We start from the raw sequence: 15,222 nt of genomic DNA on the forward strand, positions 1-15,222 counted from the left end.
AGACCTACAGTTAAACATTGTTTTGAACCATAGCTTAACTTTCCATTGCTCACATCTACAGGTTATTACCCTCTACTAATTTAGTATTGAATGAATGTGGACCTTTATATTTCTAGTCTGGTACTTAACTGCAAAGTCAGTGATCCAAAGACATACCATTATATCTTGTTATGAGCTGCACCTACAACCTGTGCCCTAAATTGGTCAGTGATAGAGCAGAATCCACTTGTGTCACTTCGTATGTTGCATCTGATTCTGTTTACTCTTCATGGTTTGATTTTTGTGACAAGTGATATGCAGTGTCACTATGCATCTCTAAATGATGGGCACTTTTCATATTGAATTTCAATTGTACCTCAGATGTTGCTGGAAGCATAATTCAGTATGCTAAAATATTCTTTTGAAATACATTAGGTGCATTCAAAAAGAAATGAGCTAGAGGTTCTAAAATGAAAACCACAGAAGTGATAGTAATATTGTTGCTTATGGAAGAAGCTGAGGTACCTATAAGAGCACAGAGGCCCCAGGCTCGCCTCTATAGGGACATGGGTGCATTACTTACATGACAACAGAGTGAACATGTGCACTTGTTGACTGTCCACTGCACTTAGTAGTACTGAAAACAGAGAAACAGATGCTTCAAAAGAAGAGCAAAGGTGCACAGAGCATTTCTTTACAGTGAAAAAGTGACGGGAACACAATATTAATTGAAGAATGGCACAAGTGCCCATCATAATTTTGGTGCTCAATCTGACCTATAGGGCAATGGTTGTTACTGTAACTCACCAGTCTTAAATAATGAGGGCTTCCAATTTGCGGACAATGATATTGGTAATGCAGTTTGGTGTTCCAGATTGTCAATCATTGGTCAACGACATCCATCCTTTCTTGAATCACTTACGCCATGCCTTGATCCTTGCAGTGAAGATGCAATGTGTTTCATACGCTTCTGCCATTCTTTGATGAATTTTCTTTTCTGCTGTAAGGAACTTTCCGTATCAAGAAACACACTAATCCCTCTGCACTTCTTTTGATGCCTCCGTTTCAATGTTTTCAGTACTACTGAGTGCAGTAGACAGTTGTTGTGTGCATGTGCTCATTCTGTCATGAAGTGGATGTGGCCCTTGTCCCTCTAGCAGTGAGGTTCAGGCCTCAGAACACTTACAGGGGACCCCATCTTCCTCCTTAAGCAATGGCATTAGGATCCCCTTAGAAGTTCTCATTTTACAGCCTCTTGCTCGTTTCTTTTTGAATGCACCTTGTGTTTAGTATTCTAGCACCTGATACATGCTTTGGTATCTTGCAAGAGTTTTGAAATGAATTGTTTTGATATTTACAGAACTAATATTTGTGACACAATTGACTTTTTAATGTAAGAAACATGTATCTGTTGTGAGTCTCATTTTTGCTATTTCTTTTTTGTCCACAGTGGGTATGATTTTGGCTACCTCTTAAAACTGCTTACAGATCAGAACCTACCTCATGAAGAGAGTGACTTTTTTGATCTTCTGAGGCTGTATTTTCCAACAGTATATGACGTCAAGGTAATTTATAGGTTCTTATGAGTAATATTTTCTTGCCAGTAATGCTTTATTGCTAATAACTTGGAGACTCTGCTATGTTATATTTTGTTTTGATCGTACTTTGTATGTTGAGTGATAAATGAGCACTGTAATAAATTATTCACGAAGATTTTACACCAATAATTAATATGAAGATTTATGTATTATTAGATTCAGATGTTTATAATATGTGCATAAATCTTTGTTAGTAATTTTTTTTTAGTTATTTGAGAAGTAATATTCCCAAGCCAGGAGTATTTTGGAGAGTGCAAAAAAGACCAATAAAGTCCAATTAGGAGAGTAAGGTAGTTGAAACAGTATTTAATACTGTTTTGACTGTCGTGCAGTGTTGACCTAGCAACAATCAGAGCTCGAACTGGTGCAACCATGTTGAAAAATTTCACCTGTTAACATTGCAGCCATGTACTTTTGACTACAGCTCACCATTCAAATGTGTGAGAAGGGATAAATAGTGTGCTTCCAGTTGTTATTAGGTTTTATATAGAAAAATAGTGAAGATAACTTCTTAGAATATGTAAGAAACTGTTATAGTTCATTGTGTGCCGTGTTACATTGCCAGCAATTCTGCTTTCCTTATTGGACAAAAGTTTGATTCCCATGATATTGAATGAGTTACAAATAGCTGATAATGGCATCATTTGTTTATATCAACAAGACAAGGCTACACATTTTTTTATATTTTTACTCGTCTACTGACAAACTACGGTCACCTATTTCAGAATCTTTCAACATCTCACTAATCCATGCTTCATTTCTTACCTCTATCAGATCATTTACGCCTGATGAGCCCATATGTACATCCGTAGTCATTGCATGTGCATTGATCTCATTATCTGATATCCTCAACTTAACACATGTCACATGAGCAGAAACATATAGCTGGAAAACTGCATCGCAGTAACTTTTTCCTACAGTTCACAAAACAGAATAATAATTCAATTTGCAACAGCATATTCAATTCAACACTGTAATCAGTGCTGAGAAGCACATCAGACTTACAATGTAATAAAACAAGAATAAACTTCATTTACACAGTAGGTTCAGTTCTGATTTGGCACTGCATTAATAAATTAGCAGGAGCTACTGTGGGAAGACCGGGCAATGACATTTATATTATTAAGTGCCAAGGTATAATATCAGTATTATAAGTAGCCGTCGCTACATATGTTGATTACTGTTTGCATTTATTGAAGTTATCTGATCAAAGTCTGTATTGCCAGTTAGTTACACTCCGGTGCTTTAATTGCGTGAGAGGTGAGAATGCTGTCTGTTCAGTGGTGAGTGTGGCATTGACACCCACAACTTCCAGGTGTTGCTGTGTTGATATGCAGCAGTAACATCAACTGGCCATTCGGTGAATTACTGTAGTGGGTGTCTTACAGTTGCTTGCCATCCATGTTGCAGATGATGTAGCATGAAACAGTAGAATCACTTCTCAATACAAGTGCTTTGCACATCACTGAGACAAGTAATACCACTGCAATCCAAGCTCTTTGGTCCTTGGGTGCACAGTGTGTCTGACATCACACAACAATCAGAAATAAGTTCACTATTTATCCCTGTAATGTTTATCAGTTAATAGGATGGGGAGACAATCACACAGTGAGATCCAACATTATTTGAAGAGATCCAGATATTTTCAGTTAATCAAACACTTTAAATTTGGGCTGCATGGTTTGCAACTAATATTATCAATTGATTGACATGATCAATTATTGGCACTGTGGCGATGAAGTCCGTTGCAATGTCCTGACGTTCGTTGTCGTTGATGTTGAGCACCCAGTCCAGACACTTGGAGCATAAACACATGTAATCAACTGCTCCAGCAGGCTGTTATATGATTAGATGTGTGATGCAGTTCTTGGAATTAGTATTATTTATTTATTTATGTGTTTAACATGATCTTATTATGGCCATCTTTTACATCGGACCAGGGTTTCACACATACAATACCTTTTTTAAATCAGAGTTAATTAAGAAATAAACAAACAATGGAAAATCCAGGATGGTATGTAACAGTATTATGAGGAGGAAAGTTGCTGCTCACTATATAGCGGAGATGTTGAGTTGCAGATAGGCACAACAAAAAGATTTTCACACTTAAAGCTTTCAGCCAATGGCCTTTGACAAAGGGGCCCCAGCCTTTGCAGCATCTTTTACCTTCGGTGCTGCATCTTTATCCTCCTGCTATTCTTTTTCCCGTCCCTTGGGGAACATGTCTGGGGTGTTTTTGGGAATTTTCCGCATTGCCCATAGCTGACATAAGAACTGTCTCACCACCATTTTTCGTTCATTTTTTCTTTCTTCATTCACCTTCTCCTGTCCTTCCTCTGCTTTGGCGTTTGAGGCTCCTTTTTTTTTTTTCTTCTTTCTCCCTGTGCGCTCCTGAAGGCCGGTCCATGCGTCTGATGCATAACAGGCGACTGAGTAATGTGTAATTCCCAGCCCCAGTTTGACAGTTAGGGTTCACATGTACCCCTCGGTACAGGCCAGGCCCAGGGAGGGATGATTGCCTGAACTGTTACCTTCCCAATTTGCTGGTTGGTCCCTCTGTCAGGTGTTTGGGAGGTGTGAACAATCACCGAAGGTGGGTGCGAACCCTTCTGAAGGGGCCCCCAGTTGGAAGGAGCGTGCCATTGGAGACGCTGGTGATCATGGGGGATTTTCTAGCAATGAGGCAGTCATCATCTTTGCAGTCCACATCTACCAAACATAAATGGAATGAAGCTCCTGATTCAAAGACCCTCCCAGCTGCACCACAGTTCCTCATGGTTTCACATGCTGAGGACAGTAAATCCGTTTCTAGTTCATAAAGGTATTGATGCAATTGCCGGCCCTGTGAAATCCTGCTCTTGTTTACTCAATAACACTTTGTTTTTGGATACTGCTTCTGATTCTCAAGCATAACAGCTGCTTGCTGCTTTGCTTCTCCACAGCTATCCTGTTTTGTATCAAGGCCCATAGAACTCTGAATTCTTCCTGTGGTGTTATTTACACAAGGCTGCCCGACAGTGTGACCAAGACCGAAATCCAAATGTACATCTCTGATCAGGGTGTCATTGGCATCCGTCAGGTGATGAGAAAGATAGATGCCTCCTTAGTGCCCACATGCACTCTTTTTCTCACCTTTGAGAGAGTGATGCTTCCATTCAAGATCAAAGCAGGCTATGAAGTTAGCACAATCTGACCGTACATTCCGAACCCGATGTGCTGCTACCAGTGTTATCGTTTAGACTCCACTCGAATATCTTGTCGACACCCGGCCAAATGTGTAACCTGTGGTAGGGATGCGTACGAGGGCGATTGTCCGCCTCCTTCTCCCCACTGTATGAACTACAATGGTGACCAAGCTGCCTCCTCTCAAGATGGTCCCATGTATATCGATGAGATGGCTGTCCAGGGGATCTGGGTAATGCTGCATCTCGGTCCATAAAGGACATGGCCATGCAGACATGCAACCTCCTCAAATTCAGCTCTGAGGTTGTGAAATCACCCAGTGTCATGGTATCACCGTCTCCTCATCCAGCTGTACAAGAAGCCATTGAACTCTCGCCTCATGGGACGAAGTCATCAGCTACACAACCAGCAGGCTGGAAAGGACAGAAGGAATGCTCCAGCAAAGACAGCCGTCCATCACCTGAGTCTTCCTCCGGTAACCAGAAAGGCTTGAAGAAGTCAAACAAAGGCATATAGCCATCTCGTTCACTGACTCAAAGATCTTCGACAGCCTCTACGTTGCCGATGCTCACCAATGACCATTTTTCTGTGTTGGACTCCATAGGCCGACAGCAGAAGAAAGCTGATGCTCCTGTGGATGTCATGGAGCAGGATCCTCCTACCTCTGTGCCCTGTGGCACTGAGTCTTCGCAGGCTAGCACTCGGCAGCCGCCGAGGTGACACCCCATCATTTTTTCCTCATCATGACACTCCTCCAATGGAATGTTCGCGGCCTTCAATCCATCAAAGAGGATTTATGGCTGCTTTTCGAACTGCAGCATCCACTTGTTCTCTGCATTCAGGAAACAAAATTGCATCCTCACGATCGTTTTGAGATTCCACATTTCTTCCTGGTCCATTTTGACCTTCCCAACAAGGTTGGCACTTCATCTCATGGGGGAGTCAAGCTGCTCATATGGGATGACGTTCATAGTCAACCCATCTCCTTGACCACCCGTCTTCAAGCTGTTGCAGTTCACCTTTTCCTTCCTCACTTGACCTTTTCCTTCCTCACTTGACCTTTTCCTTCCTCACTTGACCTTTTCCTTCCTCACTTGACCTTTTCCTTCCTCACTTGACCTTTTCCTTCGTCACTTGACCTTTTCCTTCGTCACTTGACCTTTTCCTTCGTCACTTGACCTTTTCCTTCGTCACTTGACCTTTTCCTTCGTCACTTGACCTTTTCCTTCGTCACTTGACCTTTTCCTTCGTCACTTGACCTTTTCCTTCGTCACTTGACCTTTTCCTTCGTCACTTGACCTTTTCCTTCGTCACTTGACCTTTTCCTTCGTCACTTGACCTTTTCCTTCGTCACTTGACCTTTTCCTTCGTCACTTGACCTTTTCCTTCCTCACTTGACCTTTTCCTTCCTCACTTGACCTTTTCCTTCCTCACTTGACCTTTTCCTTCCTCACTTGACCTTTTCCTTCCTCACTTGACCTTTTCCTTCCTCACTTGACCTTTTCCTTCCTCACTTGACCTTTTCCTTCCTCACTTGACCTTTTCCTTCCTCACTTGACCTTTTCCTTCCTCACTTGACCATTTCCCTTTGTACTGTTTACATCCCTCCATCATTCAGTGTCACCAGGGCAGATTTCCTCCAGCTTATTGGGCAGCTACCTCGCCCCTTTCTGCTGCTCGGTGACTATGTGCACCATCCCCTTTGGGGTTCTCCCAGAACCTGCCTGAGGGGTGCTCTCTTGGCTGACCTTGTTAATCAAGTTAACCTCTTGTGCCGTAACACAGGAGCACCCAAGTTCCTTTCAGGCTCCTCGCACACCTATTCCCATTTGGACCTATCGTTGTGCACTGCCCGGCTTGCCCATTGACTCAAGTGGTCCATTCTCTGTGACACATATTTGAGCCACCATTTCCCGTGTGCTATCCGTTTGCTGACTCCTACCCAGACTCCGTGGACTGAGGTGGACCGTGATGCAGTTCACGCATGGAGACATGCTTTCCGCTTTTTTAACAGTCTAGGATGGCAAAGTGCATTCATTATAAACAGATGCATGGACAGTGTCATCATGTTCTTTGGGATAGCAATAAAGCTAGCTGGATTTCATTCACTAGCTTTTTTAACTTACCGCTGCCTCTTCAGTCACCTGAGCCATCCACCGAGCCATTTCCCAATTTTCGGCCTGACTGTAGCAGATGATGTCAAAGTGGACCCTATTGCTATCTCCAACACTTCGGGCCACCATTTTGTGGAGATTTCGAGCTCCTCCCTGTATCACCCTGACTTCCTCCACCGGAAATGAGCAGAGACAGCTTGGGCGATACCCTTCTCTTCTCTTAGAATGTTGTGCTACAATGCCGCCTTTACTATGAGGGAGCTAGATCATTCTCTCACTCCATCCTGATTCTCCGCCCTAGGGCCGGACGCTGTTAACATTCAGATGTTGCAGCATGTTTCTCTTGCGGACAAGCACTCCTGCTTAATACATACAACCACATCTGGGCAGAGGGCACATTTCCAAAATGCTGGTGTGAAGCCAGTGTCGTACCCATACCTAAGCCCGGTAAGAACAAACACCTTCCTTCTACCGCCCCATTTCTCTGACCAGCTGTGTTTGCAAGTTGACGGAATGTACAATTCATGCCCGGCAGGTATGGTGGCTTGAGTCTCGCAATTTAATAACCACGTCACAGTGCAGATTTCGAGTTTGCCATTCTGAAGTTGATCATCTTGTCACTTTGTCCACCCATGTCATGAATGGTTTTCTGCAGAAATCCCAGACTGTGGCCATGTTTTTCAATTTGGAGAAAGCCTAAAATACCTGCTGGATGACTGGTATTCTCCATACTCTCTACATGTGGGGCTTCTATGGCTGGCTGCCCCGTTTCCTGTAGCAATTTTTAATAGACCGAGTTTTCAAGATATGTATGGATTCTGCATTGTCAGACACCATTATCCAGGAAAACGGCAGGCCTTGGGGTTCCATCCTGAGTGAGCTTCAACCTCTTAGCTATCACCATTAACCCTGTAATGGCCTCTCTTCTGCTGGGCATCTCCCGCACCTTTTTGTTGACGAAATTGCCATCTATTTCAGTTCTCCACAGACTTGTCTCGATGAGCAGAATCTTCAGCAATGTATTGATCATCTTCTACTCATGGAACATTGACAGCGGCTTTCGTTTTTCCATTGACAAAACCGTGTGTATGAATTTCCGGCAGCACAATTGGTTTCTTCCGCTGTCTTTACATCTTGGGCCTGTTGCTCTTCCGTTCATTGAAACTACGAAATTTCTGGGGTTTATACTCAATAAGAAATGTTTTTGGTCCTCCCACATGTCTTACATGGCAGCCTGCTGTATGCAGTCCCTAAAGTGTCCTGTGTGTCCTCCATGGTACTTCCTGGGGTGCAGGGGTGCAGATCGCACCACCCTCCTCCATTTGTACTGGTCCCTTGTCCGTTCGAAATGTGACTATGGATGTTTCGTTTATGCATCTGCACGTCTGTCCCTCTTACACTGTCTCAATACTATCCACTATCATGGCATCTGTTTGGCCACTAGTGGCTTGTACAATAGCCCAGTTGAGAGTCTATATGCAGAAGCTGCTGAACTACCGCTGTCCTACCGCCGTGACTTTCACCTTAGCAGATGTACATGCCATTTGCTTGCCATGCATAGCCATCCATCTTATGCCTCATTTTTCGATGACTTCTTTGATCGCCAGTATGGGGCGCGTCCCTCTTCTCTGTTACCTCCTGGAGTTCGCTTTCGGCTCTTGCTCCGGCAGCTAAACTTCGCATCCGTGCAACTTTCCAGGGCAGAGCTCTTCGCCCTGTAACAGGCGACATAGTGCATCTGGTGACACAGACTTTTCAATTGTGTCATCTACTCAGACTCTCTGTGCCCTTCAAAGCATCTGTGTACTGTACACCATCCATCCCTTAGTGCAACGGGTCCAGGAAAGCTGTCACTTGTTTACTCTTAATGAAGCTACTGTGTTGTTCATGTGGGTTCCTGGTCACTTCGGTCTAACAGTAAAAGAGGCCGCTCATGCACCTGCCAAGGCTGCAATCCTCGCACCACAGCTCGCTAGTTCTTACATTCCCTCCGATAATGTCTGTGTTAGCGTCTGTCAGCAGGTGGTGTTGCATTGGCATCACCACTGGTCCTCCCTTCATGGGAACAAGTTCCAGGTTATTAAGCCCTCCCACGAACTTGGACAACCACCTCTAGGCTGCCCCGCTGCGAGGAGGACATTGTAACTAGGTTGCGTACTGGGCACCATTGTTTTAGCCGTTGCCATTATTATTAAATGTAGCTCCCCCACCACTTTGTGCACATTGCGCCCAACTTTTAATTTTCCGCCATTTTCTGACGGAATGCACTTTTTTTAACTGCTTACATTCCTGTTTGTGTTTGCCATTTGAGTTGTTGGGCATTTTAGCGAATGGCATGTGGGCTGTCGAATGCACTTTACTTTTTATCCATTGTAGCAATATGGCGAAAGCCATTTCATTTTTAGTTTTGGACCTCTGTTTCTCTATGGTGTATTTTATAGAACTTTCACCAAGTCCCTGTTTTTAGCTGCCTTATCTTCCATCGATTGGGATTGATGTGTAGTCTTTTTTAACTCCTCTCTTTGTCTTCATGTTTTACAGCTTTTGACATTGACGTGTATGACCCTAGTTGTTTTTATGCCCGAAAACAGAAATAAAAACAAAAGATAGTAGAGAAGTCAGGTGATGCCTTTTTGCACGCTGCCAGGATAGTGAAATGTGATCGGAGAGTCAAACATCACAGATACATTGAAAACAGGCATTCATAACCAGTTCCAGATACCCAGAGCTTTCCTGAGAAAGGCCTTGCAGGATAACATTGCAGTAGTCAGTAATTGGAAGTATAAGTGTTTGTACAAGTTCCTTCTTCAGGTCAAGAGTGAAGAGCTTTATAATTTTGGAGGGAATGGATAGGTGCTGATGCCTTCTTGCACACTGCAGTTACATGCTCAGTCCAATTTAGATTTTCATCTATTATTACTCCTATACTCTTTTCGGGAGAACTCCTATACCTTTTGGCTTAAAAATGGTAGGGATTTCTGATATTTTTGGCTAATGAGCCCAGAATGACCAACCAGTTCTGCTTGGCTTCTGGATGGGTTGAGGTTTAACACTACATCCTGCACCCATTTTTATAGTGCATACAAGTCGGTACCGAGATCTGTGATAGCTGTCTTCAGGTTCATTGGTTTTGCACTTACATGCAGCTGGAGGTCATAAGCATACATGTGGTATTTGCAGTAGGACAATACTGATGACACATCATATACATGCAGTGAAAAGAGTATAGGATGTAATACTGAACATGGGATAGCTGGTACAACCTGCCTCCATTGTGCTGGACATGATGCATTGCTGGTGGTAAGTCAAGTATGAACAAAACCAGCGCACTCCACTTGGTGAGAAATTTAGGCTGTTAATTTTGGCAAGTAAAAAGTTGAACTTACTATCAGAGGCTGTGCTGAAGTCTTAAGGAGCACATGATAGTCGCCTCTTGCACGTCCATAGCAAGCTTCAGGTCATCTGTCACCTTTATTAATACAGATGTTGTGCTGCGATGTTTACAGGAACCTGATCAGTATTCATCTAGTAGGTTGTTTGTAATTGAGTAGTTGTTAGCTGATCATGGACTATATATTCTGAGGACTTGGACAGTGTGGGAAGAATGTGAATAGGTCAGTAATCAGAGTGCTGTAGCAATGTCTTTTTTAGGTAAGGGCTTAACTAGTCCCTGTTTCCAGGCCTCAGGGGAAAGATCTGTTGTCCATGTGGTTGAAGATAATAGCAGGTAATAGCAGCTGAACAAAAGCTTCATTTGGACTTTATACGCCGGCCGGTGTGGCCGTGCGGTTCTAGGCGCTTCAGTCTGGAACCGCGTGACTGCTACGGTCGCAGGTTCGAATCCTGCCTCGGTCATGGATGTGTGTTATGTCCTTAGGTTAGTTAGGTTTAAGTAGTGCTGAGTTCTAGGGGACTGATGACCACAGATGTTAAGTCCCATAGTGCTCAGAGCCATTTTTTTGGACTTTATACCATCGTGTCCAGTTGATTCTGATCTGGTTTGCATGATGGCTTTTTTTATGGTATTTTGCAAGTAACATCATTTAGATAGAATTTAATGTGACTTCAGTCACTTACCACCATGAAGTAATCAAGGAGTCTGTTTCATTTTTGATTCAGTTGTGGTTGTAGGTAAAATGAAGTATTGGTTCTGTTTATTGGCTGGGACTATGGAATCGGCTGCATCTTTTACTTTGTCTATACCAAGGCCATGCAGGTTTGTCTGAAGGACAGCTATTTTATTTCTGTTGTCAGTTAATGTATTGCTATGCCTGAGTTTTCCGTTTCTCACTGCTTGACCGACTGTTCTGCTTCTGCTTGTAAGCAATACGAGTTGAAAGTGCGGGTCACAGTTTGTATGCCTGATGTGCAGTGTCTGAGATTCATGAACTGTTTCAGGTCTCCATTTAGCCAAGATGCAGGTTTCCCTTCTCACTTTCTGGTCTTTAGGGGAGCATATTTGTCATATAGTTGAGTAAGTTTGTTAGTAAATCCATGATTTTCTTTCTTTCTTTCCTTTTTTTGCATCTGAGAATGAAATTGATGTTGTCTCCAAACTTTTTCTTGCGTCTCAGTTGCAAGTTCAAGTAAATTAGTGCATTTGAAGTCTCGATACGTAGTTAGTTGCAGCTTCTTTCTGGAACATTCTAGTGAGTGTGTCATGAAAATTATGTCATGGGAATAAATGACAAGTGTAGGTATTTGAGAGGTATGAAATTATGTGTGGGGATTTTGTTGAATTTCTCTCTCTGGGGATTTCGTTGCAAATATATCTATTAGAGTGTGACTACTGCTTCTATGATGGGTAGGAGCAAGCTGGAGGGGCAATTTGTTTGAAGAAGAAACCATCCACTTAAATTTCACCCTGGAAGGACAGTTGCATAGAAAATTTGTTAGTTTCACCAGCTATAATTATTTGCTCATATGTCAGTTCGAGATTTGAAATAGCAGTTTTGAAACACGCAAACCCGCATACTGTAGGAGGTGTGTAGAGGACGCACATCAGGCATTTTCTGTTAAAGAATTGATGACATATTCCACTTGTTTATCTTCTTTATTGTTAGATATTTACAGCACATAGGTGATAAAGTGGAGCATATGTATACCACTACTCCACCCCCTCACCTATTACATCTGTCTTGTCTTTAAAGATGTAGCCATCTAGATTTACCAAATTTGTAAGAATAGTTGGTCCATTCTAGTGGCATTACTAATTATTCTCGTGAGTATATGTGTGATCGATCGCGACATACTTGTTTGAAAAATTGGTTTTATGATATCCGAACAAAGAATGCCTGTGTTTATGACATTTGGTCAGACCACCGATTTTTCTCACATGGATAATTGTCCAGAACACGTTACTTGTCCTGTAACCAAAGTGACATGGTCGATTGGGTTGATAGTTGTTCTTGCGACATGACATAAAATTTCAGAATTATCACTCTCAAATAAATCACCAGTACTGAACTGTCAGCACTGGTATTATGTACACAACTTCCATGGCAATAATTTTAAGTACTTTGGCAAAATTACTGTAAACTGCGTTATGCAGCCATGGTGTCGACACTGTGTGATATGTGCACCATGGAAACTAAACCACGACTCCTCTACAGTCTCACACTCTGCCTGCCAGAGAGGCGACTACTGATATAGGCTTGCGGGATAGGCATTGATACTACAATGTGCTTACAGCTTCACTAGACAGTAAGCAACAGGCATCTGCAAACAATCTAAGAAGGGTGCTTAGATTTGAAATGATAATTAAATGGACACCCTAGCTGCAAACAGGCGTTCATATACTTCTTTGGGGACATGTTGAAAATGTGTACCCTGACCGGGACTCAGGCGCACTATCCTCTGTGCCCTTGGTGACTCAGATGGATAGAGTGTCTGTCATATAAGCAGGAGATCTCAGGTTCGAGTCCCAGTCGGGGCACACATTTTCAACATGTCCCCAATGAAGTATATGAACTCCTGTTTGCAGCTAGGGTGTCCATTTAATTATCATTTCATTTCTAGCAAAGCTTCATGGTTATCAACGGTAACTGTTCTTTCGGGAACAGATACTACAGTCATATATAGCTGCTCAGATTGCCACCTAAATCGTTTGTATAGATTAGAAACAGCAGAAGGTCTAAAACTCTTCCTTGGCGAATGGCATATATCACTTCCATTCAGTGACTTGCCATCAATGACTGTGAACTGCAACCTATCTTACAGGAAATGATGAATCCAATTGCACAAGTGAGTCTATACTCCATAGCTACACAATTTAATTAGAAGCTGCTTGTGTGATAGCTTTCAGAAGCCCTCTAGAAATCTGGAATCAACTTGAGAGCCTCTTCAATAGCACTTATTACTTTGTGTGAAAAAAAAAATAGCCAGTTGCATTTCATAAGGATATTATTGTCTTAATGCATGTTTTTTCTTTGAGGTATTGTGTTAAGCTTGAACACTGTTTGTGTTCCAAAAGCCTACTACAAATCGGAGTTACTACTAATGGGCCTATAATTAAGTGGATTACTTCTTTTTCCTGTCTTGTGTACGGCTATTGCTGTGACCTGTACAACTTTCCAGGCTTAAGATATGCAGCTGTTTGTGATTGCTAAAAATGGTGCTATTGTGTACTCCAAAAGAAACCTAACAGGTATACAGTTGGGACTGGAAATGACACAAGTAGCTTTGCTACACTGATGATACTTTTAAGTTACTCATGCTGGCAGCAATTCTTGATCAGATTTCTGAAATATTTACTGCATCTTTTTCAGTGAAGGAATGTCAGAAAACCATATGTAGTAACTCGGCTTTAGTGGCACAGTCATTGGTAACGTTGCCACAGTTGCAGGTTGTATATCTAACCGCTTCCATGGGGTAGCAAAGATTTGATTTTCTAGAATTTCATATATTTATTGACTGGGTTTAAAAAAAATTAAAAAGCTGCCGTAATCTACTCATTGAGAGGTATAATCTTATGTTAAAGGTTTAACACTGTAATACAAGTATTACAGTTGGAAAACATATGCATGTCTTGAGGCAGCATAACTCACCACTTCAAAACTACCGGCCTATATTCATCTAATATTTGAGAATCAGAACACTTATTTACTTACAACAAGCTTTATACATAATTTCAAACTCTTTCTAAACTTTTCTGTGCTTACATACTTGGCGTCAGATATTTTTAATCAGAAGTTTGAAGCTGTTTTATACACACGAGTGTGATCATTTAAAGAATCAAGTTTGATGGTCTGACAAAAATACATTTGCATTTTCTACCAGACTTTGAGAGTGAGTTTGGTGGTGGAAACTATTAAGTGTCTTACATTGAAGTCCATGCTTAATTTTGAGCTACTGTCTCACCTCCATTTCATTTCCTCTGTGGCCATAATTGTGTGTTCCACTGCAGTCTGTCTCCTGATTCTTTAGAGATTCCCAACATGCCTCAGTTCATTACTTACTCCGCAATTTTGTTTTTAAGCAGTTCATCACATTAAAAGTTCACTTCCCACTGCCATAAGTCAAAATACACTCTGAAAAGCCTGTTTCAGATATTATGGTAGTTTGGTTTTGAAAAATATGTTTAGTGTACCAAATGTACCCCCATACATCCACCCTAGTATTCAGCACTGGACATTATTAATGACTTCCTAGCATCTATTTTTCTGATGTGGAAAGTTGAAAAGCAAATGCTTGGGTCCTCCAAGAACTATTTCGAGTGAATGAGAAAATATTTTTGGGTAGGAAAAAGTGCAATTCCTGAGACTTCAGTGAAGACAACAAACTGAAAAAATATACATACTTTCATACCACCAGAATTGTATAATTTTACTGAAAGGTTAGTGGCAAGAATCCATTATTATCAGGAGAACTTTGATAAATTTTGATTCAGTTTGTTAAAACTTTCCATTGTGAAAGGGCATTATTGAGTGGTGTAGCAATGATGATGAAAGTGAGAAACAGAATGAATTTGGATGTGCATTGGTTGACTCTTTGTGGAAAAAAAAAGAAAGTTTCAAAACTTTCTTACTGAATCATTATTTCTCGTTTAAACACCCCTGCAAAATGTATGGGCTTCATTTGTTCAGCAAACAGCTATGTATTACTTATCTTTCATTATTTTGAAATAGAGGTTTGTTTTTTTAGATCTCGATGTTTGTTAGGTAGTAAAGCTTGTATTGCCTGGTGTGATTTCATTCAAGCTTAATGGTCTTGGAAGGTTTGGGAGCCATTGCTCTAACCTGATTCAGTTCAAACCATTCTTATAAATTGTGCAGATGTATGAAAAATGTAACCCAGCTAAACAGTTAATAAGCTGATGACCAGAGCTTAAAAATGTAACCCAGCTAAAT

At 41.7% G+C, this 15,222-nt stretch overlaps 1 protein-coding gene across 5 annotated transcripts in view; it reads left to right on the forward strand.

Annotated features, from left to right (window-relative positions):
* The window catches only part of LOC126253280 (CCR4-NOT transcription complex subunit 7), a 111,265-nt gene that overhangs the window by 77,346 nt on the left and 18,697 nt on the right, over positions 1–15,222 (forward strand). For all 5 annotated transcript variants that reach the window (XM_049954501.1, XM_049954504.1, XM_049954505.1 and 2 more), the window contains one exon: positions 1,430–1,544. In XM_049954501.1, the coding sequence (XP_049810458.1) occupies positions 1,430–1,544 (115 nt within the window). The remainder of the gene's footprint in view (positions 1–1,429; positions 1,545–15,222) is intronic.

The sequence above is a fragment of the Schistocerca nitens genome, chromosome 4 (genome assembly GCF_023898315.1).
Source record: "Schistocerca nitens isolate TAMUIC-IGC-003100 chromosome 4, iqSchNite1.1, whole genome shotgun sequence".
Lineage (NCBI taxonomy): Eukaryota > Metazoa > Arthropoda > Insecta > Orthoptera > Acrididae > Schistocerca > Schistocerca nitens.